The 24,404-nt window shown below is 39.0% G+C and overlaps 2 protein-coding genes across 10 annotated transcripts in view; one reads left to right on the forward strand and one right to left on the reverse strand.

The window, feature by feature from the left end:
* The window catches only part of erp44 (endoplasmic reticulum protein 44), a 123,949-nt gene extending 100,146 nt beyond the window's left edge, over positions 1-23,803 (reverse strand). The window contains exon 1 of one of the 2 annotated variants that reach the window (XM_069913565.1): positions 23,664-23,803. In XM_069913565.1, coding sequence (XP_069769666.1) covers positions 23,664-23,720 — 57 coding nt within the window. In that variant the 5' untranslated portion in view covers positions 23,721-23,803. Of the gene's footprint in view, positions 1-23,403; positions 23,631-23,663 lie in introns of those variants that run through there. The other variant, XM_069913566.1, reaches the window with a different exon arrangement.
* A 134-nt stretch (positions 23,804-23,937) lies between these two features.
* invs (inversin) overlaps positions 23,938-24,404 on the forward strand; it is a 313,548-nt gene continuing 313,081 nt past the window's right edge. For 7 of the 8 annotated variants that reach the window (XR_011349882.1, XM_069913576.1, XM_069913578.1 and 4 more), the window contains exon 1: positions 23,943-24,052. The gene's annotated coding sequence lies outside the window, so the exon portion shown is untranslated. Of the gene's footprint in view, positions 24,053-24,404 lie in introns of all 8 variants that reach the window. The other variant, XM_069913577.1, reaches the window with a different exon arrangement.

Genomic DNA, 24,404 nt, shown 5'->3' on the forward strand with positions numbered 1-24,404 from the left:
TTATGGCTGGTGTGGATGTTGGCAGGGCAAGACCATGAATGACAGAAAGGCTTGAGGAGGGTGCTATTCAAGACAAACAAACCGGGGTGCTGTGAAGGTGAAAAGCTATAGAAACACAAATGAATAAACCTATCAAATTTATTAGTATCAATTTATTAGTATCAATCAGCGCCATAAAAGGAAGTGGGTTCTGGCTCACCTTAAAAAAAAAATTTGAGGGAAATGCACTTTTAATGAAAAGGAAACATGATAAATTTAAAGGGACTGGGTGAGGAAGGTATTCTCTTCCTCCTTTGACTCCAAGGCTAGGGGGTAGCCATTTTAAACACAAAAGAGTCCCAGTGGTGGTGAGGCTACAGACTCGACCAAGAGATTTGTATGGTACCTGCCAATTATATACAGAACTATGGACACTACTAAATCTCTATGCACCAAACTTTGATTATGAGCAGTTTATGCAAAATGCTTTTTTTTTAATATATATAAAAAAGGGCTGCATAGGGTAAACAGAACATATTAATTGGAGGAGATCTTAATTTTTTTCCTGGACCCTATTCTAGATAAGACAAAGACATTGACAAGGTTCAAGACAGTAAAAATCAATTTGGCCTTCATGAAAGAATTAAACTTGATAGACATATGGAGGCAGAGGAACTCACAGGCTAGGGACTACTCCTTTTACTCAAAACCCCATGACTTTCACACCAGAATTGATTATTTTCTGATATCAGCCCAGTTGGAGGGCAGAGTGCTTGAGTTGGAATATTTAGCAAGGCTAGTATCAGACCTTGTATTGTTGACCTTGCAAATAACAATGCCTGAAAAACACGCAAATGCTTATAGGTGGCGCCTTAATGCTACGCTGTTGAAAAACCCCAGACTTTTGTACTTTTAAGGGATCAAATTGCTCTGTTTTGTGAAACAAATTGCCCCTCAACTAATAATTTTTTTTATATAAAAATCTGGGACACACTAAAGGTCTATCCTTGGGGCAAATAATTTTGTATATCAAAAGAATTAAAAACTTGAGTGAAGTGGAGACATTGGAACAGAAGATAACAAAATTGGAAAAAATTAATCCAAACCTGGGTAAGCATGAAAAATATCAGGAATTAGAAAATAAGAAACTTAAATACAACACTCTGCAAACATACAGAGTGGAAAAAAATTCTCTTGCACTCTCAAGCAATTATAAACTAGGCAAAAAACCCTCAAAATTTTGACATGGCAACTGAGAACAGAGGAAACTTCAAGCATAATTAATGCTGTTCAATGAGGGCCGGGCTTGGTAACATACAATCTAAGAGAAATAAATTACACCTTTAAAACTTGTGAGAAATTGTATAAATCAGGGGTGCCAAGAGTCTCAAATAAAATTAAGGAGTTCTTGGTTGGGATTGAGTTGCCAAGATTGGCCCAGGAAGGCCGGATGGAATTAGATGCCCCATTTTCCAATGAGGACATTGAACAGGTCTTGGATCAGAACAAACAAACAAGTCTCTGGAAGAGGATGGCTAAGGTTGCTTGATTTTAAGAAATATTATCAAGCTGCTCAGTCGAGATTCCTTGCATCTCTCTTTGAGGAGGGGAGCCACCCATTTGGATACAAATGGGATTGCATGCATAGGGGAGAGGACGGCGAAGGATTTCATATACAAATGGGAAGCCAAATTAGTAGCAAAAAGTAAATAAATAAATAGCCCCATACTGAAATGTTAGGAGCCCAGAGGACCCCAAAACCCAGTAGCAATAGAAATTCACCAAAACAAATGGTTACTTAAACAAAGGTTGCTTTTAATTTTCTTTAAACATAAAAACCAGGATCAAACTTTAACATTACTATTAACTTAACCCTCATCTAATTCTAAGCACATGTGTATGTAATGTGTACATGTTCAGGAAAGTTCTTTGCTTTAATAGTCCAATCATTCACTTCTCACAGTTCACCAGTATTAGGCAATTGAAAAAAATATATATATTGTGCACAGAATTTAACATTTATGAAGTTCACCAGGCTTCAAGGTACATGGTTTCCTTTCTTGTTGGTTTCAGAGAAAGAGATTTGTTGCTTGTTGCACACACACACACACTGTTTTGAACAGGCTGAACTCAAAATCACAACCCGTCTTCAAAATGGGGATTTTCAACAAGCCTGCCAGATTGTCATGTTGCAGCCTCAAAAGCCACTGTTGGACAGACTTCTCTCTCTAATAGAGGAATCCTGTTCCTTCTTTCCTCCATCTCACTGCTTGTAAAAACCAGAACCCCACCCAAGGCTCCAAATCCAATCCTTGAAAGATCTTTATCAGCACTTGATCCTGGACTTTCCATTTTCACCTACTTCTGAAGTTCCTTCCAAAGCAGTTCTATTGTCCTTTGCAAAGACATGGGTGCCTGCATGTCTAGCTTCAGCAAAGGTCTTGCATTTTAAATGAAATGTGAAGTTTAAGTATCTGTTTGTGAAGTGGCCTACACTCTTTTCTTTGGCTTGGCTTCGCGGACGAAGATTTATGGAGGGGGTAAAAATTCCACGTCAGCTGCAGGCTCGTTTGTGGCTGACAAGTCCGATGCGGGACACGCAGACACGATTGCAGCGGTTGCAAGGGAAAATTGGTTGGTTGGGGTTGGGTGTTGGGTTTTTCCTCCTTTGCCTTTTGTCAGTGAGGTGGGCTCTGCGGTCTTCTTCAAAGGAGGTTGCTGCCCGCCAAACTGTGAGGCGCCAAGATGCACGGTTTGAGGCGTTATCAGCCCACTGGCGGTGGTCAATGTGGCAGGCACCAAGAGATTTCTTTAGGCAGTCCTTGTACCTTTTCTTTGGTGCACCTCTGTCACGGTGGCCAGTGGAGAGCTCGCCATATAATACGATCTTGGGAAGGCGATGGTCCTCCATTCTGGAGACGTGACCCATCCAGCGCAGCTGGATCTTCATAAGCGTGGACTCGATGCTGTCGACCTCTGCCATCTCGAGTACTTCGACGTTAGGGGTGTAAGCGCTCCAATGGATGTTGAGGATGGAGCGGAGACAACGCTGGTGGAAGCGTTCTAGGAGCCGTAGGTGGTGCCGGTAGAGGACCCATGATTCGGAGCCGAACAGGAGTGTGGGTATGACAACGGCTCTGTATACGCTTATCTTTGTGAGGTTTTTCAGTTGGTTGTTTTTCCAGACTCTTTTGTGTAGTCTTCCAAAGGCGCTATTTGCCTTGGCGAGTCTGTTGTCTATCTCATTGTCGATCCTTGCATCTGATGAAATGGTGCAGCCGAGATAGGTAAACTGGTTGACCGTTTTGAGTTTTGTGTGCCCGATGGAGATGTGGGGGGGCTGGTAGTCATGGTGGGGAGCTGGCTGATGGAGGACCTCAGTTTTCTTCAGGCTGACTTCCAGGCCAAACATTTTGGCAGTTTCCGCAAAGCAGGACGTCAAGCGCTGAAGAGCTGGCTCTGAATGGGCAACTAAAGCGGCATCATCTGCAAAGAGTAGTTCACGGACAAGTTTCTCTTGTGTCTTGGTGTGAGCTTGCAGGCGCCTCAGATTGAAGAGACTGCCATCCGTGCGGTACCGGATGTAAACAGCGTCTTCATTGTTGGGGTCTTTCATGGCTTGGTTCAGCATCATGCTGAAGAAGATTGAAAAGAGGGTTGGTGCCAGAACTAAACTACACTAAACCCCCACAATCTCCCTTTTAAAAACATTTATCTATAATCATAATAATATAACCCATAACAGAAACATCTGATTAAAATCCAGCATGAGATCAATGTATTGGAAAGAAAGAAGAAATATTGCCAAAGGTACCACTGACTCAATGAATTGATGCCCATGAACATAGGCAATAAAATCCTGGAGATTTGGCATCGGCAGAGGATCAGACATATTGAGGTCTGTTACGAGGGGAGGCAGATTATGTACTTCGAGCAGTTAAAGGGAAAATATGATTAGTCTTATGGGACCTTTCACTGTTTCCTCCAATCAAGATCATTTCTAAGGGATAGGTGGGGCATGACAATGACCCCACCTACACCCAGTGAGGTTGAAGGGTTGCTTCCACTGGGAAACAGACCCAAATTTATATCAAGAATGTACTCTGTAATCTAAGATGAAAGACCCAAGCAGGGGCTACACAGATCAAGAGAAAGATGGGAGTCAGACCTGGGCATCACAATTGACGAGAGATGCTGGCCAGATTGGTGTAAAGACCATGTGATAACAGTTATTAATTCTAGATAGACTGGTTCAATACCTTAGAAGGCAATTCTGCAATAGCTCTACCTCACACAACAAAAGATTCACAAGGCAACATTTAGTCATGCAACATGATGCTGCACAAAGGTAGCCCCATTTTGGCAGGATATGGCCAACATACTAACCAGAATAATGAAGATAACCTTTCTGCTAGATCCAAAATTGTATCTGCTGGGAAACCTATGGACATAAGCTACAAATTAACCAAATTCCATTCATATTTATTTCTTTGTCCAAAGCAAAAAAAAATGCATAGCGATGACCTGGAGGTCTGACTCCTCTTTTCTGATCAGAAAGTGGATAACCAAGATGCATAGCTATATTCCCATAGAAAAAATTCATATATTCTTAGAAACCGGGACCTTTGTTAAAATATGGCAGCCATATCTGACATACACAGGAGTACAGCTGTAGCACACCCCGATAAAAACTTAGAGATCTACTAATAGATGGATTAATAAAAGTAATTATACAAGGGGGTAGCTCCACAGCCTCTATGGACACTTGAAGTGCCAACACCACATCCAGACGCTTTTCCTTTCTCTTTTTTTCCCATTTTCTGTCTTTCCTTTTTTTGGGGGGGGAGGGGGACCAACACCACATGAATGTATTTTGCTGGAAGATCTTGATATATTCTGCAACAGTCAGTGATGTTGCTATCTCCTTGTTTATTGATGGAAAACAAAAAAATAAAATATTAAAAGAATAAATGCATTCAATGGATGGGAAGTTAGAGGCTGTGATGGTCTGGCTATGTTTGTTGCCTTCTGCATTACTGGGTGATTGCAAATCAGGCTGTGAATCAATCTCAGTATACTTTCCACTGTGTATCTAAAGGCTTTTTCAGGTGCATTCTATGCCAAGAATGTGCCTGAAGAAGTAGAAGCGGCCCTTTAAATTGCCATTCAGATGGCAGCGTTTAAAGCGCAACACTGGCCACCTGAAGGACACAGCTGCACAGGCTGCGGCTCTGAGCACACTCCGGCTCCTGCCCAGTGTCAGCTGTGATCAGCAACCTGACCCTTTAACATCCACTTTCAGCCAGCTGCATTCAGGTGGCTGGGGGAGCCACTGAGCTGAGCTGATTAAACCTCTCGGAGGGGGGTTACGTAGCTCACCTCAAGAGCACCTCCTGCACATTCAGGTGGCCTCAAAACAGCCACATATTGCCTAAACATGCGGCTTTACATGCAGGGCAATTGGCCACCTGAAAGTACCAAAAGAGAAGTTTGGTACAAAAGATGAGCTCTAAAGCTGTGAATTGATAGTTTGAATTCAGAATCAGATGGCCCATAGAAGACAAAAGGTAGTGTTGAACCATCAAAAAATGCAAAGGGATGTAGATATGCGCAGATGGAGCGTAATCAGAGCAAGCATGAAAGGTTGCATTTTAGAAGGTTTTTGGAAGAGGAAAAGTACATTTAATGGCAAGACTTAAAAGCATTGTGCAGGGGGATCAATGTTTGGGTCCAGAGCTTCTTGAAAGTGGCAGCAAAAGATACAAGGCATATGGTATGCTTGCCTTCATGTTGCAGTTTCATAAAACTTTGGTCAGTCCGTTCTTGGAACTGTGCAATTCCGCATATCCCTTTAAGGATACAGTGATTTTAGAAGTGGTACTGAGCAACTTAACCATATGCTACTTGGATTATAGGGTACAAGCTACAAGGAGGTTATACAATTTTGAGCTTTCTCTAGAGTGCTGCAGGAAGGGAAATATGATTTTTTTTAAAATTAAATCGATGAGTTTATAGAATTAGAATCTTTCTTCCACCTCAGGATAAAAATGTCAAATACAAAAGGAGGGAAAAAATTTTTTAAATGTGCAGGGCAGCTTTTCAGCAGTAGGCGTGTTAAAATTGACTTTTGATTGTTTGAAAACAAACAAATACAGCTGCACAAATAGATTTTTAATCATTGCAAAGTGTGAGAAATCTTTTACAGCAAGAACCACTGCTACTAGTAGTTTGTCTCGCTCACTAGAGAGTGCTCGCTTCTTAAAAATCATGTATTTTACACCTTGGGTTTCTGGAAATTTTGAACAGACTACTCCATATAAGTACATATTCCTGAGAATTCTCTTGGGATTCATTAATCAAGTTTGCGTCCCTGACCCAATGGTTAAAAGTATTTTACTATCTTACCAAATAAGGATGTTCTTATCAACTCCAGCTGATAAGAAGAAAGAATAGAATGTAGACATCTTCTGCCTTCTGGTCAGTATTTTAAGACTTACATTCCCAGGTGCCTGGACCAGACTACAGGGATAGTGGTGGAAGGAAGAGTTCAAGAAGTTTCTAGAGAAACACCAAAATATAGGAAACAGCAGTTATGAGCAAGCAGAAGAGATTCAATTGGATACATGGTTGTGGAAATATTGTGGGCTGAATGGCGTGCCCCTCTATTGTTCTGTGCTTGGATTTGGAGATTAAAAAGGGGAAATGGAAAGTACTGAACTGCTCAGCAATTGAGGCAGTGCTGATGGCCTCTCACAAGTTGTCAGCACATGGAATTTGTTGCAAAATGTGGTAGACATTGATTACGACCCTTCAAAGTCGATAAATATTTGCAAAAGAGGGTTTTAATCAGAACAAAAGTCCATACATTTTTTGGAGAACATCCATAATGGCCCAGATGGCAACCTCATTCTACAAATTTGTGTAATTCAATAGTATTCTGTTCAATTCTATTCTGGGATGCTTTCATATTTAAATTTTACGATGAAAGATCTTAATTGAGGAGATATTTGGAGACGTCTTAATCCGACAGAGAAAGATTTCTCTTTTTATTCATCTAGACATGAATCGTTTTCAAGGATTGACTTCTTTTTAGTATCGGCACATTTACAAGGGAAAATACGAGCGGAATATAAAAGTAGGGTGATTTCAGATCATTCTTTGTTATATTTTACATATGCAACTTCTGAGAAAATCCAAGTAGCCTATCGTTGGAGGTTTAATACAATGTTGTTAAAAAATATGGAATTTATTGATTTTTTGAGAAAACAAATTAATTTTTTTTGAAAGAAAATTCTAATTCTGTTCAAAGTAAGTTTGTATTATGGGATGCTATGAGAGGACAAATAATTAGTTATACTTCTAAAATAAAGAAGAATCGATTAAATCGGAGTTTTGAATTAGAGAAACAGATTGATGAGTTAGAAAAGGAATTTCAGAAAGATGCTACAGAAGATCAGAAAATAGAATTATCTAGGTTGAAATTGGAATATAATACTTTGCAATCTTATCAATTTGAATGTGTGATTAATAGGACTAAGCAAAGGTATTATGAATGGTGAGAGAAAGCACATAAGGTACTGGCATGGCAATTAAAGAAAGAACAGATTTCGAGGACTATTAATGCTGTTAGACGGAATTCCCTTATTACTTATAAACCTCGTGAGATTAATGATGAATTTTACTCATTTTATAAAAAGTTATATACATCTGAAGGAAAACAAGAAACTGGATCGATTGATCTTTTTTTTAAAATCACAGTTGAATTTACCGATATTAGAGGATGCAGATATACAGGAGTTAGAAGAACCATTTACTGATTCGGAAATTAAAATGGCTATGCTGGAAATGCCGAACGGTAAATCGCCTGGTGATGATGGATTTTCGGTTGAATTTTATAAAATTTTTTATGATGATTTATCTACAGTGTTTGGGGATGTGCTACGCCAGGTTGGAGAACATTATGAATTGCCTGAGTCTTGTTCTAGTGCTTTAATTACAGAAATTCTAAAAAAAGATAGAGATCCTTTGAAGGTATCTTCATATAGACCAATTTCATTGTTAAATGTAGATTATAAAATAATAGCTAAAATATTAGCAAATAGATTGATCCATATGAATCAACTTAGGTAAAAATTTAGCCAAACAGGTTTTATAAAGAATAGATATGCTTCAGATAACATTTTGCGCGTGATTAGTTTGATCAATAGATTTCGACAATCTTCAGATCATCCGATGGTGATATCTCTAGATGAAGATAGAGTTGAATGGAACTTTTTGTTTAAAGTTTTGGAGAAATTCAAGTTTGGTCCTTTTTTTATTGGTTGGATTAGGGTTCTATATAGTAAACCGGTAGCTAGAATATTGACGAATGGTTTGATTTCGGAACCCTTTAAGCTATCTCGATCAACTCGTCAAGGTTGTCCTTTATCACCGGCTTTGTTTGCATTAGTGATTGAACCTTTAACACAATTGATAAGACAAAATACACAGATACAAGGTATGAAAGTTTTAGATGAGGAGTATAAAATTAATTTATTTGCTGATGATGTATTGGTGCATTTAATAAACCCAGCTCAGTCACTTTTGCACTTGAAGGAGTGTTTAATACAATATGGATGTCTTTCTGGATATAAAGTTAATTGGGGAAAAAAAGTGAAATATTACCGGTAAGTGAAGGAGATTATTCAGTTTATAAGAATATTATTAATTTGAAATGGACTGATTGAATTAAATATTTGGGTATAATTTTGAATGTTAATTATCAATCTTTATATAAATTAAATTATGTTCCGATAATGAAAAAAAATTAAAACTGATTTGATCAAATGAAAAGATTTAACTATTAATTTAATGGGTAGGACAAACACAATTAAGATGAATATCTTTCCGCATATACAATATTTGTTTCAATCTATTCCGTATTTACTTGATAATTTTTTTTTGAGATTTGAATAAAAAGGTAAGGGAGTTTTTATGGAGAGGTAAATTTTCGAGAGTAGCTTTGAATAAATAAACTTGGAAATGAGTTAGGGGATTATGTTTACCACATTTTCAAAATTATTATGAAGCAGCCCAACTTAAATTTCTTAGTTCATTGATGGATTTGGTACGGCCTCCGAGTTGGGTCAAAATTGAGATGGCAAATATTTCTGAATTTGAAATACATCAATTTTTGTTTAGATGGATTATAAATTTGTTACAATATAATGTGCCTATACTAAAACATTTAATGAAGTTATGGATAAAGAAAAATAAAATGACAGGCTCTAGGGGTAAATTATCGGCTTTGAGTCCATTGTATAATAATCAACTTATTCCTTTTTCAATACATAATCGAAGTTTATTGCATTGAAGATTTAAAGGTGTGAAAAATTTGGGAGATTGTTTTAAAGAGGGTAAATTTTTAGCTTTTAATCAGATGAGGGAAGGTTTTGGTATTAATATAGAAACAAAGAATTCTTATCATCAAATTCGATCTTTGGTAAGATGTATGTTTGGTAGAGATATGATTTTACCTGAAATGACTAAATTTGAGACTTTTCTTATGAAGGTACCAGAGAAGGATTATATTTCATCTATGTATCAAATATTACAGGACGGCATGGATAAAAAGAGTTGGGATAGATCTAAAAGTAAATGGGAAACGGATACTGGTTTTATTTTTGCCGAAGATGATTGGTTAGATATTTGTTATGATAGTGTAACTAGATTGATAAATGCACGATATGCAATGATTAACTATAATTTTTTACATCAATTATATTTAACACCTGAAAAATTAAAAATGTATGGTTTTCATGAATCAGACTTGTGTTTTAGATGTGGTGATACGGTTGGAACTTTTTTTCATGCCGTTTGGTCATGTATGCATATACAATCTTTTTGGAAGAAAATTCATTTGTTTTTAGAATATCTGTATAAGATTAAAATAGTTTAAGATCCAACAGTATTTTTATTGGGTAGTTTGCAACCTTTGAAAGGCTTGGGATTAGATAAGTTTCAGCTTGCTTTTGTATATTTAGCTTTATCCGTAGCGAAAAAATGTAATGCTAGTACGAGGAAAGATACAAATATAATTGATATTATTAGATGGCATAATGAGATGAAATATTGTTTAATAATGGGAAAAATTACATATGTTTCACATGATAATTATAATTTTTTTATTAATAAGTGGTCGTTATATTCAGAATATTAACATTTCAATTTACATTGATTAGATCTTAATATGTATATTTAATTTTTCTTTAATATTTTTTCTTTCTTTATGGCTCTCCTTAGGAGAGTTGGCTGAAGGGGGGGGTTCTTTTCTCTTTTTTTATGTATATAAAAAATAACGTTCATGTTTATGGTTAATTGTTGTATATGTCATATTATTTGTTTTTTGAACGAATAAATAAAGTTTTTAAAAAAATATATTTAAATTTTAGTATTTGAACACTAGCTAAATGGACTTCTTACCAATTGAATTTGCAAGTTATGAGAATATCATCTTTTAAGGATGTTACCTTGAATAAATAACTCAAGAATATCTTTCCTAAAATTATTAAAAATAACATTGCCTGCCCAAGAATGTTTTATTGTTGCCTTTCACCTCAGTGTTTGTGAGAAGGGGGATTGGATGTTGCATTTTGCAAAGTATGTCAGCTAACAAATTCAGCTTGAATGTCATACTAATGGAAAGGTAACTGTTGGAAGTATCCATTTTCATTTAATATTCTCTCACATTATGGCTTCTGTTAAAGAGTCCAGAGGATCCCAAAACCCAGCACCAATAGAAATGCACCAACATAAATGGATACTTAAATAAAAGTAGCTTTTATTTAAAAGAACCTGCAGTGTGAAAAGGTCAGTCCAGGAATTTTAAATCAGGTCCGTGACCCTAGGAAATTTTCCCAGACCACGTTCTGCCTGCAGTGTGAAGACCCAAATAGCCAAGCAGGGAAGCCTTCTCAGCGTTTGCACGCTGAGTCACACAAGCAATTAAAATTCAAATATACTTACCACCTGACAACAGCAGGCCACTTCAGCATGTTGTGACGGCAGCACAATGTGGGAGGAATGGCTGTATGACGGATTATGGGAAATGAAGTGATCCATTCATCTCCCATTCTGCCACTGTTGCGACATGCTGAAGCATCGCCAAAGCGCAGGATGTGCGACTGACAAACAGCAAAGGAGGAAGGAACAGGCAGGTGAGCAACCAACTGACCAACAGTTGGGAGGAGGGAGAGCAATTGACTGGGGTGCTGGGGGGGGGGGGGGGGCGGGGGGAGGAAGAGAAGAAGAAGGAACTTACTCTTACTTCTGTGAGTATGTAATGTGCCATCAGTTGGGCAGGACTCCCTCTAAATTTCTGGGGAGGGCAAATTACCAGAAATTTGGACTGTGGTGTGAATGGCCGAGGAGGTCCTGAATTCCTCCAGGACAAAGTAGGGTCACCGCTTGCCTGCAGTATAAAAACACCTAATGTTTCAGGTGGAGACCTTGCGTTAGGATAGTGCAAGAGGAAAGACCCTATAAAGGAGTGAGGGGAATACAGTGTTGACAGGCAACAGGTAGAATCAGGATAAAGTGAAAATAGAGTTGGGTGGAAGGGAAAGCTGGTATTAGAATAAGGTGATCAGTGAAGACATGGAATGCAGATTCTGGAATCCAATAAAAGACAATGGAACCAGCTAAGGTAGGAATGATCAGCTGAGATCCTCCAACAGTTGTTTTTCCATCCAGCTTCTGCAGCCTCCGGTGTCTCAAATATGACCAAGTTCAGAAATGAGTTATCAACACTTAGTTTTAAGTTCTGAAATAACTAATAAGACCAACATTCAAAGCCTCTGCTTCAAGTTTTACAGCAAGTACATTTTTGGATAGGTAGTGGTGCTATATTGTTTTCTGCACATTCTCAATGCATGGGCTTCAAGCTCTCAATGGTATCTCTCATGATCTTGCCGTTTTCCAAACATCATGAGCCAGGGATTGCTACAGATTTGCAGGGATGTTACCTCCACTCTCCCCCCACAAAAAAAATCAAGAATACCTTCAAATGGTTATTGCCTTATCCACCTGAAGATCTAAAGATGGGAGTAGTATCTGCTGGTGTTGGCCATCCAAGCAATTTGACCTATCAGAACAGTGCAATAGGCTCTCAGTACTGAAAGAAGAGTAAACAGAGATGCTGATACAGAAATTCAATGGTCTACATTACAAGGAACTATACTCAAGCAGAGAGGCGATTTAATTGAGGTAGTAAATTTTTTTAAAAAAAAATCAGATAGAATGGATACAGAGAATGTTTCTACCCCTGAGGAAAGAGCATAGCCAACATTGATTCATAAAAAGCAATCATTTCAAATTGCATTCTTGATTCCAGAAGAATCTTCTTTGCCAAAAGTATCGGGAGAATGCAAATATCACTTCCACAGAATTAGAATGAAGAGGATATTTAATGGAAGGCTGGGCAAGCAGATTAGAGAATAGCAGATTTAGATGAGGAAAGTGAGGGAGTGGAAAGAATGGCAACATTAAAGCAAATATGTATTGGTTGGGCAGATTGGCCCAATTTCTATGCCACACATCCTACATAATCCTATATTCTGGAACATTGCAACAAATTGAAATCTGCATTGTGCTGCAATTTTTTTTAAACTGAAAATTAAGTTAGCTATAATTATGTTCAATGAATTTCCAAATCTTGCTTCATACAAGTGGAATGTTCATTCTTGAACTCTGACCCATAGAAGACTGAAACACTCCAATGTATACAGTCTTGTTTATTCTGACAAGTTTAATTTACACAAAATGGAAATTACAATGATAATGAGTGTCCTGAACTCTTATTGCTGCAGCCAATCAGGCATTTTTAGAAAAACAACAATGGTACACATTAAATTACCCTAGTAAAGAGGCAATAAATACAAAAGATTGATAAATATTCAGTTACAAGGGTAGCAAGGGAGGACCACTGGAGTAGAGTTTTAGAACTTGGGTGCTGAACTTCAGACTTTTGTCCCTTTTTACTAAAGGTAGCAATGAGAAATAGTTGTAACTAGATCAGAGCTCATTATGGACTTGGCTGGGTTTGTTACTTTCTGCAGCCTCGATATTCCTGGGCAGTTGAATAACTAAACCAGGCCACGATTCAACCAATCAGTACATGCCTAATCTCCTCAGATTTGAAGTGTGCTAGCCACAATGGCACCATTCAGCCTCAAACCTATTTTGTCAGTTATAATTTTATGGATAATCTTTATTAACAAAAATCATCTGCATTTGAATCACATACTCTGGAAATCAGATGGTTTTATTCCAGACGTGTTGATGAAGAACTCTTGAGAGGGAAAAAAAAAATCAAACTTTTTTCCTCCCAGATACAGAAGAGTGTCAATGAGGGTATTTTAAAAGGAACAAAAAAGATTGCCACCAAGTAAGTTTTTTAAATTTTTAAAAAATATTTGTTAATTTGATAATGAATTAACAGTGCTCAACCACTTAACATAGTACATTTAAAAATAATCTGAATCTCAGATCCTACAACATAAAAGTAACCTGTAAACCCTACTGGATCAGTTTCTGTGCACAATCCATTTTCAACCAGTCACAAGACTGGCAGAACACATATAGGCTTACCAGTAACTAGCAAGTTAGCATACACACCACAATTTTACTTTTCAAATGTTAAACGACTACGTGCAAAATGAGAAGCAATTTCCATTTGTCAAAGACTTCACTCTGCATCATCTGCTGAACTCTTCTCTAATAAAAGCAGTATAATCTGCTCTTTACCCCTGGCCATGATGACTATCCTGGACCTTTCTTAATGACCAGATCCCAAACAGTGATCTTCCATATGTAATTTGACACAGTTTTCAGATGCATTCTTTTCTTTTGAAAATTTTATTTAAAAAATATCCATACATGTAATCATACCCAAATATAAAACACAATAATCAAATATTAGTGTCAAGTCCATTATACATGGTGTAAAAACCCCCAACCCTCCTCCCCCTTAAAAAAAAATCCTCAAAGTAAAAAGAAAAAAAAAGCATGAAAGAAAATTAAAGAAAAGCAAGGACCCTGATTGCCAGAAGACATCCCTTACCACACGGTTCTAACCATTTGTGTCTTTTAATTCTTCCAAGGAGGTTAATGAGGTTCTTTATATTTAGGGAAAATATCTATAAATTAATTCCTGCAACTTGTAAATATAGGTGCCAAATTTTAAAAGTTACATCATATTTATTTCTCAGATTATAAGTAATCTTCTTAAGAGGAGTGCAGCTATGCATTTCTTCATTCTATCACTCCATAACCAAATGGGTATGATTTCCATGTTACTGCTATACATTTTCTTGCTACTGCTAATGCAATCTTTACAAATTCTTTTATGAACGATTTCAGTTTAAGTCTTATCCCGACAATATTGTCCAATTAAAATAATGTCAGATTTTGTGGAAATTTAATTCCTGTAATCCAGTGCTTCTCAACCTCCTTCTTTCCACTCACATATCACTTTAAGTATTCCCTATTGTTACAGAGTTCTGTGTTGTGTATTGGCTTATGTGTTGTGTTTAAAAAGTGACAGTTTGCCTTAGAGAGCCAAGGTGAAGATGGACTGCTGAGAGAGTGGGAGATGGACTGGGCATGTGGAGAAGATGATCTAGAAATTTCTGGTATTGGAAGACAAACCACCACTGGGTGTGGCTGTGAAGTGGAAGGAGGCCCAAGCAGAGTCATTGTCTGGGAGGCAGATCAGAATGTTGGGCATTTTAAAAGGGATGAACATTCCGAAGGCAGTCAGAAGGATCTGGACCAAGCCAGTGGTTCCTCTCTTTGCAAGCAACACAAGAAGACAACTTCGAATTTTGTGCTCTTTCTCAAATATCTTTTGGCTTCAGTTTACCAAACAAACTGAATTTTGTTTATGATCTTTGCTTCGGTTGAGATCGAAGTTTTGTGAGTCTTGAGTGTTTTGTGCCTAAGTTTTTCTGTGGGCTGGTTGGAAATATAACTTAGACTTTAATTACATATGTTATATTTAGGCTGGGGAACTTATTAGTTTTACACTGTTATAGAAATTTGCATAGTAACCAGTGGGCATTGTTATAAAAGGAGGGATTTTGAATTAAAGTTTGAAGGAGAATTTTTTGTTCATAAAGTAATTGTTCATCTTTACCCCTGTGTGATATGCCTTCTTTGTGGTTGCTGTTTTGATCTTGTAACACTATGCCAAAGGTGCTCTGTGATTAGTAAGGGATTGCTTAAGGTGATATGTCAGTGGAAAGAGAAAGTTTGAAAAACACTGTTTTAAATGTACCTAATTGGCTCGTTATGTGCACAGTTTCATAACTTCAAAGGAAGTGGGCTAATGACAATTTTTCTCAAGCAAAATATTTCAACAATTGGGTAATTCTCAACCTTCCCTTCCCACTCAAATACCACCTTAAGCAATCCTTTACTAATCACAGAGCACCGATGGCACAGGGATGACTTCGAGGTAGGTGAGTGAGAAGAAAAAGACTGAGAACCACTGCTGTAACCTGATCTAAAAAAGTTGCCAAATTTATCCAAAAGGATCTTACTTTGGGACAAGACTAAGTAAAATCTAAACAAGTACCCATCTCCTGACCACATCTAAAACCATGATCTGATTTCAATCTATAACTTCTGTAGCACGAGATACAATGGATGTAAAAAAATTATATTGAACTAACCTATATCTAACATTTTATAGTATTTATCATACTAACCCAATACAAGACTGACCAACTTTGTTCATCAATGTTAATATTTAAATCTGTTTCCCATCATTGTCTGGACTCTGTTTGGGAGTCCCCTTCTGCAATAAAGTGTACGTAGAGAAATAAAGAAATTTATTTCAACTATTACAAATCAACATTTCTACATCACATTTCAGTAATGGCATTCTTTATGCATTTGGCCTTTTTAATAGTTAAAAAAGTGAATGTAAAGGCATATATTCTCCTTTACATCGCTTCACTTACCTGCTAGAAAGTACCAAGGGTGGATTCAGCAGGGAAACTGATCTGTTAAGGAGGGTACACTCAGGAGGTGGAGCGAGGCCTCTCCATTTCCTTTGTGGAGGCAATGCCACTGAAAGTGGCTCCAACGGGGTGGGCTGATCACATTGTGATGACATCATCAGTCCATGACCCAGGAGTGCAAATTTTAAGGAGTTCAGTGTGTTCAAATGCTTATTACTCACATCAATCCCATCATTATTCTGTTCTTATTAGCGATGGTTAAAGTTTTTTTTGTTCTTTAGGGTGGGAGGAAATGTCTATATTAATTTTTCATTTGCCATCATGCATGGATAATGTCACGGCAACAGGAGATGCTACTGCATCACTCACTCCACCTCCCTCAGCTCTGGAAGATGGCTCCAGACACTGCTCTATGAAGAGAATGCTGGTACAGCCTTATAGGCCTTCTCCATAAAACGGCCTAGTGTTAGGATTGTTTGCATGATGTTTAGCATTGGATAAATTACAACTTTATTTTAAAAGTGGTCCTTGGGATTTTAGGAACTGCTGCTTTCCCAAACACCCCCAACATTTATTACCAATTGTTAAAAATATGGAAATGGCTTGGCTTCTTGAATTACTAACCACATATTGAATGTGCTCCTGCAATACTATAGCTTTTCTCACAGAAATAGCAAGTGGAACAGGAGTCAACCATCTGTCCCACAAGCTCTCCCATTCAAGATTATGGCTGATCTGGTTGTGGACTCAGTGCCACTTACCCATCTCTTCCACAGAGCCTCAGTTTCCCCCATGCAAAAAACATTCAATGAGGCAGACTACTAGTTCCTTGGGCAGATAATTCCACAGATGTATTACTACAAGAAGCAGTTCTTCCTGTATCTTAAATCTATTCCACAAATCTTGAGGCAATGTCCACTAGTTTTCAATGGCAAGGATACTTGTAGTTTCACAAAGTCATCTTGGATGATTGCTAGTGTACCATCACAGAAAGAAAAATTACATCACACTCCTGGCATGGCATTTTGTGCAGAATACAATGTCTGATATACTTTCAATTGCCAGAGTTGCTGAATGGCTAGCCCAGATTAGATTATGGAGTCGGATTCAGTCACCATAAAAAGCAGGTCCATCTGTCCAGGACATCCATGCCTGTCATCAAGTACCTAACTATTCTAATCTTATTTTTCCAGCATCACAGCACTTCAAGCACTTAATTCTTTTTGCTCACACTACAAAATGGAGAGGGTCAGGATATGGATGTTGACATGATTGTCATTGTCAATTAAAGGAATATTAAAGGGAAGTCTATCTCATTTTGTATGGCACCAGAAATGAGCAGAGCTAAAGAAACAGACAGAAGAATTTAAACAGTAAATGAAAATACTCTACAGAGATGCGGGGCCATAAAAGGTGCAGCCTGCAGAGCCATTATCTCACAATTCCAGTAATCTGGATTCAATCTTTTTTAATGTTTTATTTTTCACACTGTGATCCATATTTACCAAAATATATACAAATGTTTCTCATTAAATATACACAGTGGGATTTTCTCCCTTCCCCCCTCCCCCCCACCCTCCATAACCAATATTCAAGATATACAATACAATTAAACCATTAAACAATGTCATCGCACAATGAAAAATAAACAAGAAAAATGTGTCATCTACTTTTACACACTGGATCAAGTAGTTTTGTCTTCTTATCATTTTAGGGGTGGAGGTCTGAAGCAAACCCTCTCTGTTATGTTCCATGTATGGTTCCCAAATTTGTTCAAATAATGTTTTTTTTTTTTAAATAATTTATCTTTTAAATTGCATGTTATTTGCATCCTATCAATATATTTCCTTGTGAATCTACAATCTTCAAAAAAATATCCTGCATAAACTTTTGATTCTCCTCATTAGGTGCATATATATTGAGCAAATTCCAAAATTCTGAGTATATCTGACTTTATCATCACATACCTTCCTGCTGGATCTATTATTTCCTCCTCTATTTTGATTGGTACATTTTTATTAATTAAAATGGCTAGACCTCTAGCTTTTGAATCATATGATGCTGTCCTACCCAGTCTCTCTTTAATTTGTTATGTCCACTTCAGTTAGATACTATATCCATTTTATTCTTTTTTCAGTAAATTAAATAGCCTCTTCCTTTTAATTTGATTATGTATTCCATTAATGTTTATAGTCATAATTCAACATGGCCATCTCCTATCCTGTTTACATTTCATTTTCGCTTCCTTACCACCAGCATGACAACACATTTAAAACACAAAATACTCCCAACAACTCCCACATCCAATATTATGTTAACACCAAATACCCCCGCCCCCTACAAGTTGCCCCTTACACCTTGCCAGGCAACAACAACAACCCTTTCCATTTGGATTGCGATCCTGCTCGCAAGCGTCAACTGATTTTGCAGTGATAGTTATTCTCACCCCCCCCCCCCCACTTCTCTCCCCTTTCCATTTGGATTGCGATCCTGCTCGCAGTTCTCCCCCCCCCCTTCAGTTCTCCCCCCCCCCTTCAGTTCTCCCCCCCCCCTTCAGTTCTCCCCCCCCCCTTCAGTTCTCCCCCCCCCCTTCAGTTCTCCCCCCCCCCTTCAGTTCTCCCCCCCCCTTCAGTTCTCCCCCCCCCTTCAGTTCTCCCCCCCCCCTTCAGTTCTCCCCCCCCCCCTTCAGTTCTCCCCCCCCCTTCAGTTCTCCCCCCCCCTTCAGTTCTCCCCCCCCCTTCAGTTCTCCCCCCCCCTTCAGTTCTCTCCCCCCCTTCAGTTCTCCCCCCCCTTCAGTTCTCCCCCCCCTTCAGTTCTTCCCCCCTCTTCAGTTCTTCCCCCCTCTTCAGTTCTTCCCCCCTCTTCAGTTCTTCCCCCCTCTTCAGTTCTTCCCCCCTCTTCAGTTCTTCCCCCCTCTTCAGTTCTTCCCCCCTCTTCAGTTCTTCCCCCCTCTTCAGTTCTTCCCCCCTCTTCAGTTCTTCCCCCCTCTTCAGTTCTTCCCCCCTCTTCAGTTCTTCCCCCCTCTTCAGTTCTTCCCCCCTCTTCAGTTCTTCCCCCCTCTTCAGTTCTTCCCCCCTCTTCAGTTCTTCCCCCCTCTTCAGTTCTTCCCCCCTCTTCAGTTCTTCCCCCCTCTTCAGTTCTTCCCCCCTCTTCAGTTCTTCCCCCCTCTTCAGTTCTTCCCCCCTCTTCAGTTCTTCCCCCCTCTTCAGTTCTTCCCCCCTCTTCAGTTCTTCCCCCCTCTTCAGTTCTTCCCCCCTCTTCAGTTCTTCCCCCCTCTTCAGTTCTTCCCCCCTCTTCAGTTCTTCCCCCCTCTTCAGTTCTTCCCCCCTCTTCAGTTCTTCCCCCCTCTTCAGTTCTTCCCCCCTCTTCAGTTCTTCCCCCCTCTTCAGTTCTTCCCCCCTCTTCAGTTCTTCCCCCCTCTTCAGTTCTTCCCCCCTCTTCAGTTCTTCCCCCCTCTTCAGTTCTTTACATATACATTGTTTTTACATCTTTATATATACTTTATCGCCATTCTTCATTCTTATTACATCTCTTCATCTCTCCATCTGTCCTGCAAGCGTTCTGCAAATTCTTGTGCTTCCTCCGGATTAGAGAATAGTCAGTTTTGCTCCCAAGGGATAAATATTTTAAGCAGAGCTTATTGTCTTAACATGAATTTATAACCTTTTTTCCATAGGATCGATTTTGCTGAATCAAACTCCTTCCTCTTCTTTAAGAGTTCAAAACGTGTCTAGGTAAAAATATATTTTTTGACCCTTGTATTCCAATGGTTTATTGTCTTCTCTAATTTTATTCCTTGCCTGCTCCAGTATATTTTTTCTTGTTGTACATCTCAAAAATTTTACTAAAATGGATCTTGGTTTTTGATTTATATGTGGTTTCGGAGCTAGTGTTCTGTGTGCCCTTTCTATTTCTATTTCTTCCTGCGTTTCTGTCATTCCCAGGACGTTTGGGATCCATTCTTTTATAAATTCCTTCATATCTGTTCTGCCTTCATCTTCCTTTAGGCCCACTATTTTTATGTTGTTTTACCTACTATAATTTTCCAACATATCAATTTTCTGAGCTAACAACTCTTGCGTCTCTTTAATTTTTTTTAATCACTTTCTTCCAATTTTCCTCTTAAGTAGTTTACTTCCATTTCTACCGCCGTTTCTCATTCTTCCACATTTTATAATCTTTTTCCCTATTTCTGTCATGACTAGTTTTAATCTTTGCATTTTACCTGGTTCTTTTCATTTTTCTTTTAATTGTACTAAATTCTAATGACAACCAAATGCTCTCATTTGTTCTTCAAAAAATGCTTTATCTATATTCTGTCCATCTGTTTTACCTTCTATCTCTCTGTGAAGATCTTGGACTCTTTCCTCTTCTTCTGTATCTGTACCTGTGTTTGTGTCTTCTCTTCTTTGTATCTGTGTCTCTTCTGATTTTTCTGATGAGTTGTTTGTCTCACTTTGTCGGGTCTCTTCTTGCTTGGCCTCTTGCTGTTGGTCCTCTCCTTCTGAGCTGCTCATCTGTCGAGCCTCCTTCTGCTGTTCCTCTTGCCGTTCACCCCATTGACTTTCTTTCTCGTCTGGTACTTCACTCCCTCTCCTGCCACTTTCCTCATCTTCCAGCTGAGAGCCCTGGTGTCGGGCGTCCCCCAGCTGGTTGCGCAATGGTTGCCTGCTCCTCGGCTGAGCCCCCCTCCAGTCAGTGTTTTCCTTGACCTTAGATTGCGCACTGCTCATGCGCAACTCTTCGTGCATGCGCAGTTGCGCACTTTTGTTTGGCTTAGAGAGCTATTTTTGCAGTTCACCGGTCGAAACTCCACAGGGTCGCCACCAACCTCGGAGATCGGGCGCTCTTCGCCACCACGGCTCCCTGTTCCTTCATGCTGGTAAGGCCTTCTTTCTTTTCTGGTGTCTTTTCTTTTTTTCCCCTGTTGTTCTTACTTTTTCCTTCTTAGGTGCCATCTTCTTTCTCTTCTCTGCAACTTTATCTTTTATTTCTTATATTATATTTATTGGATTTTTGTCTTTTCTTAATTTTTTTTCTTCTTTTCTGGAGAGGGCTGGTTTTACCCTACCTGCCACTACTCCATCATGTGACTCCTCCAATCTGGATTCAATCTTGATCCATGTGGAGAATGTCCATTCTCGCTGTGATTGTAGTTTCTGTCAGGAACACTGGCTTCCCCCAACATCCAAGTCATGCAGGTTAACGGTGTAAATGGGTGCTTAATGGTTATTATTTTGGTGTGCTGAATTGCCAGTTTTTGTCATATAATTTGAGTCTTGATCAAGACAACTGTTTCCAATTCTCCTCCCTCCACCTGCTTTTGCAAAACAGTTAGCCAAGAGGTCTTTCCAACAATAGCCATTATTTTCCAGGACTCCTGGTTGCAAATACTGTCAAATGCTGGCTGAATTTCAAGGACAGTCAATGGCACAAAACTTCTAGGAGTTAGCCACTACCCTTATGCACATTACAGTTTGCAAGTAGTCCTGATAGAATGCAAATTGATCACAAGATTATAATGTGCTACTTTACTGAAGGTTGGGATCTGGATAATGAAACAGAAACTTGTCAGTTTTTCCAAGATTTTCCAGAAACATCTCAAATCTTCACATTCTTGGAGTTGGCAATATTCAAGTCAACCTAGAAGAGCACAACTATAGCCAACACATGTCTATAGCATCAAAATAAGTTTTCTCAAGGTAATCCTGTAACTGACTTAACATGAAGTTCATGAGACCTCACGACCATTCAGCATTTTGCCCATGATTTTAAATTGTTCCCAAATTAACCAACCCAACTCATTTTCTGACAGAATACTTGCTCCATTGCAAAGATAGCCTCTACATCATATACAAATTCACATCTTTTAAATATTCACACCCCCATATGTTTTAAACATCTTTTAGCTTCCATTAACCACATTGTTCGAAGTTCTTCATATCTTATCAAGTTCCACTCTTGTAATACCTCAGATTTAGATTTTCATTTTTACACACAGGTTGAGAAACAGGAACTGCTACGCCATTCAACTAGATCTTGGTTGACATGGCCATGGGGTCAACACCACTCATCCACCTACTCTCTCTCTTCCCCCCACCAACAAAAAATCCCTCAATTCTCCATATTCCCATCCTGTTCAAAAGTCAGTGTCTTAAATGCATTATGAAGTAGTCTTTACTGGTTTCTTAGGCAGATAATTCCACATATTCATTACTCCAGGAGAAGCAGTTCCTTCAGAATTTTATCTTTCTGCAAGAAACACACTTTCTTCTGAACTCCAAGTATCACCCCACACAGCTCAAGTTATTCTCCTAAGATGACACTCCTTTCCAGAATAAACCAGTTGATCCTCCTCTGCCCCACCTGAAAAGGCAATAAATGCCTCCCAATGAAGTGCATGCAGCACCCTGTACAGTTGCAGCAGAACCTGCCAGTTCTTAAATTCAATTAATCTAGCAACAAAGGCCAACACATGATTTGCCTTATTTAACTCTTGTACCTGCAAACAAACCTTGTGATTCATGCACAATCACTTCCAAGTCTCTCCACCCAACAGCAACCTGCAATCTTTCACAAGTAATAATCCAATTTACTACTTTTTCTTCTGAAGTGGATAATCCCACATTTATCAACTCAGTATCCAATCTGCCATATCTTTGCCCACTCAATCACCCAACCAGTACATCTCTACAAACCCTATCTGCTACAAAATTGTTCTACCACACAAATTAGTGTCATCAGCAAACTTATACACACAATATTTGGTTCCATCCTCCAAGACTTTGGTCTTGTCCCCATCTCACATCAGAAAATTATTTTAGTTTATTTTTAAAACCTATCCTTCAGCATTTTGAGGACACCGTGCCAGATTTTAGAGTTATTTTATAGTGCGGCCCCATTCATACACATTTCTTGTTTTTCACCCATCATTTTGTTCATATGCACTATGAAAACTTTTATTTTCAAATCCTTGCACGATTTTTGGCAAAGTCAATCTATTGTAATGGTTTTCAATAATGAAGTTTTGATAGAGTTCTTCATATTAACACAATCAAGGAGAGACCAGGATAAGTTTATTGATTAGCAGGAACTCAGGGCCAAAATGACCCAATCCTCTTACCAGTTCTAACGTGAAGATCTAAAAAAAAACAATAAACTTTTCATAAAACTATATCAATGTTGGTGGGGAGAAAACCAGCCACACACGAAAAGAACAAGGTTTCCGGGTGCAGAGACTAAAATATCAGCCTATGAAAGGCAGACACACAGTGACCGACCAACCCAAGAACACAAGTTCCGGGAGGGAACCGGTTCGGCAGATGGAATTAATTTAATTATCGTTTGTGACGACTGGTTTTGGTTAAAAATGATAACACGGACTTGCAATTGTAGACATTAAAAATCCCATTCATGAACCTACCAGACGCTAAAGATCCAACACTCTCCGAATCCCTCCAGGGCACAGCAGCTGCCGGGGCCATAGTTAGGACCAGCTCTCCGATAAAACAGAGCCACGCAGGCGGAGCACCAGCTCCCAAGGTGAGACCCAATATTCTGGCAGCCGTGGTCTTCTCTGGTCCGAACTCGGCTGCTCTCCCCTTCTCCTCGCGCCGGCACTAGGCCGAGGTCCTATCCAAGCTCAGGCACCAAACCCAAAGAAACAAAAGGAACGTCACTCACCAGCAAAAGAAGGATGTGTCTGATGAAATTTCTGTGTCTTACTGCTGCCACTCTCATCGTGCTTCTATCGGTATGCCAACCACGCTCCAGCGTACTGCACTGCTCCACTTCTACCGCAAACCACCCCCGGAACTAGAACCCAAGGCGTAGCGGTGTGGGGAAGAGCCGCCACACAAGCACTTCCTGCCGTGCGCGCGGCACGCTGGGGGTTGTAGTGCCGACTGCAGTCGTTTGAAAGCAATGGCTGTTGAGGGACTACAACTAGCAGAATGCAGCGCGGGGTTGGTTGGCTGCGAAGAGGGAGAGTTTGAGGAGAGAAAAAATATTTGTTGGTGAGAAAAGTAAAGCTTTAATTTACGGCTGGAGTTTTGCTTTCGGAGAGTAAACTAGTGAGTTGATTGCTTATTTTCTGGGATGCTGTTTGGGTTTTAATATGACAAATATAACAAAAATCGAAGTTATAAAGTTATCAAGTACATTTTCCTCTGGGCCTTTTGCTGCATGCAGATACGACCTATCAAAATAGATTGTGACCAACGTGGATTAACGTTGTCTTTTGTCTAAATAAAAATAATTTGTAACTATGATTGATGCTGAATTCATTTTAGATGCTTGCTGTTATGCTATTTTTCTATTTGGAACTGTTAGCTACATATTAAATTTGCCAACGACAAAAGACCAGTTCGATTCCTTGAAGACTAGTAGTCGAGCCAAATGGGGAATATTTGCTGAAATTGATTA

This window comes from Narcine bancroftii, chromosome 1, assembly GCF_036971445.1.
Source record: "Narcine bancroftii isolate sNarBan1 chromosome 1, sNarBan1.hap1, whole genome shotgun sequence".
NCBI lineage: Eukaryota > Metazoa > Chordata > Chondrichthyes > Torpediniformes > Narcinidae > Narcine > Narcine bancroftii.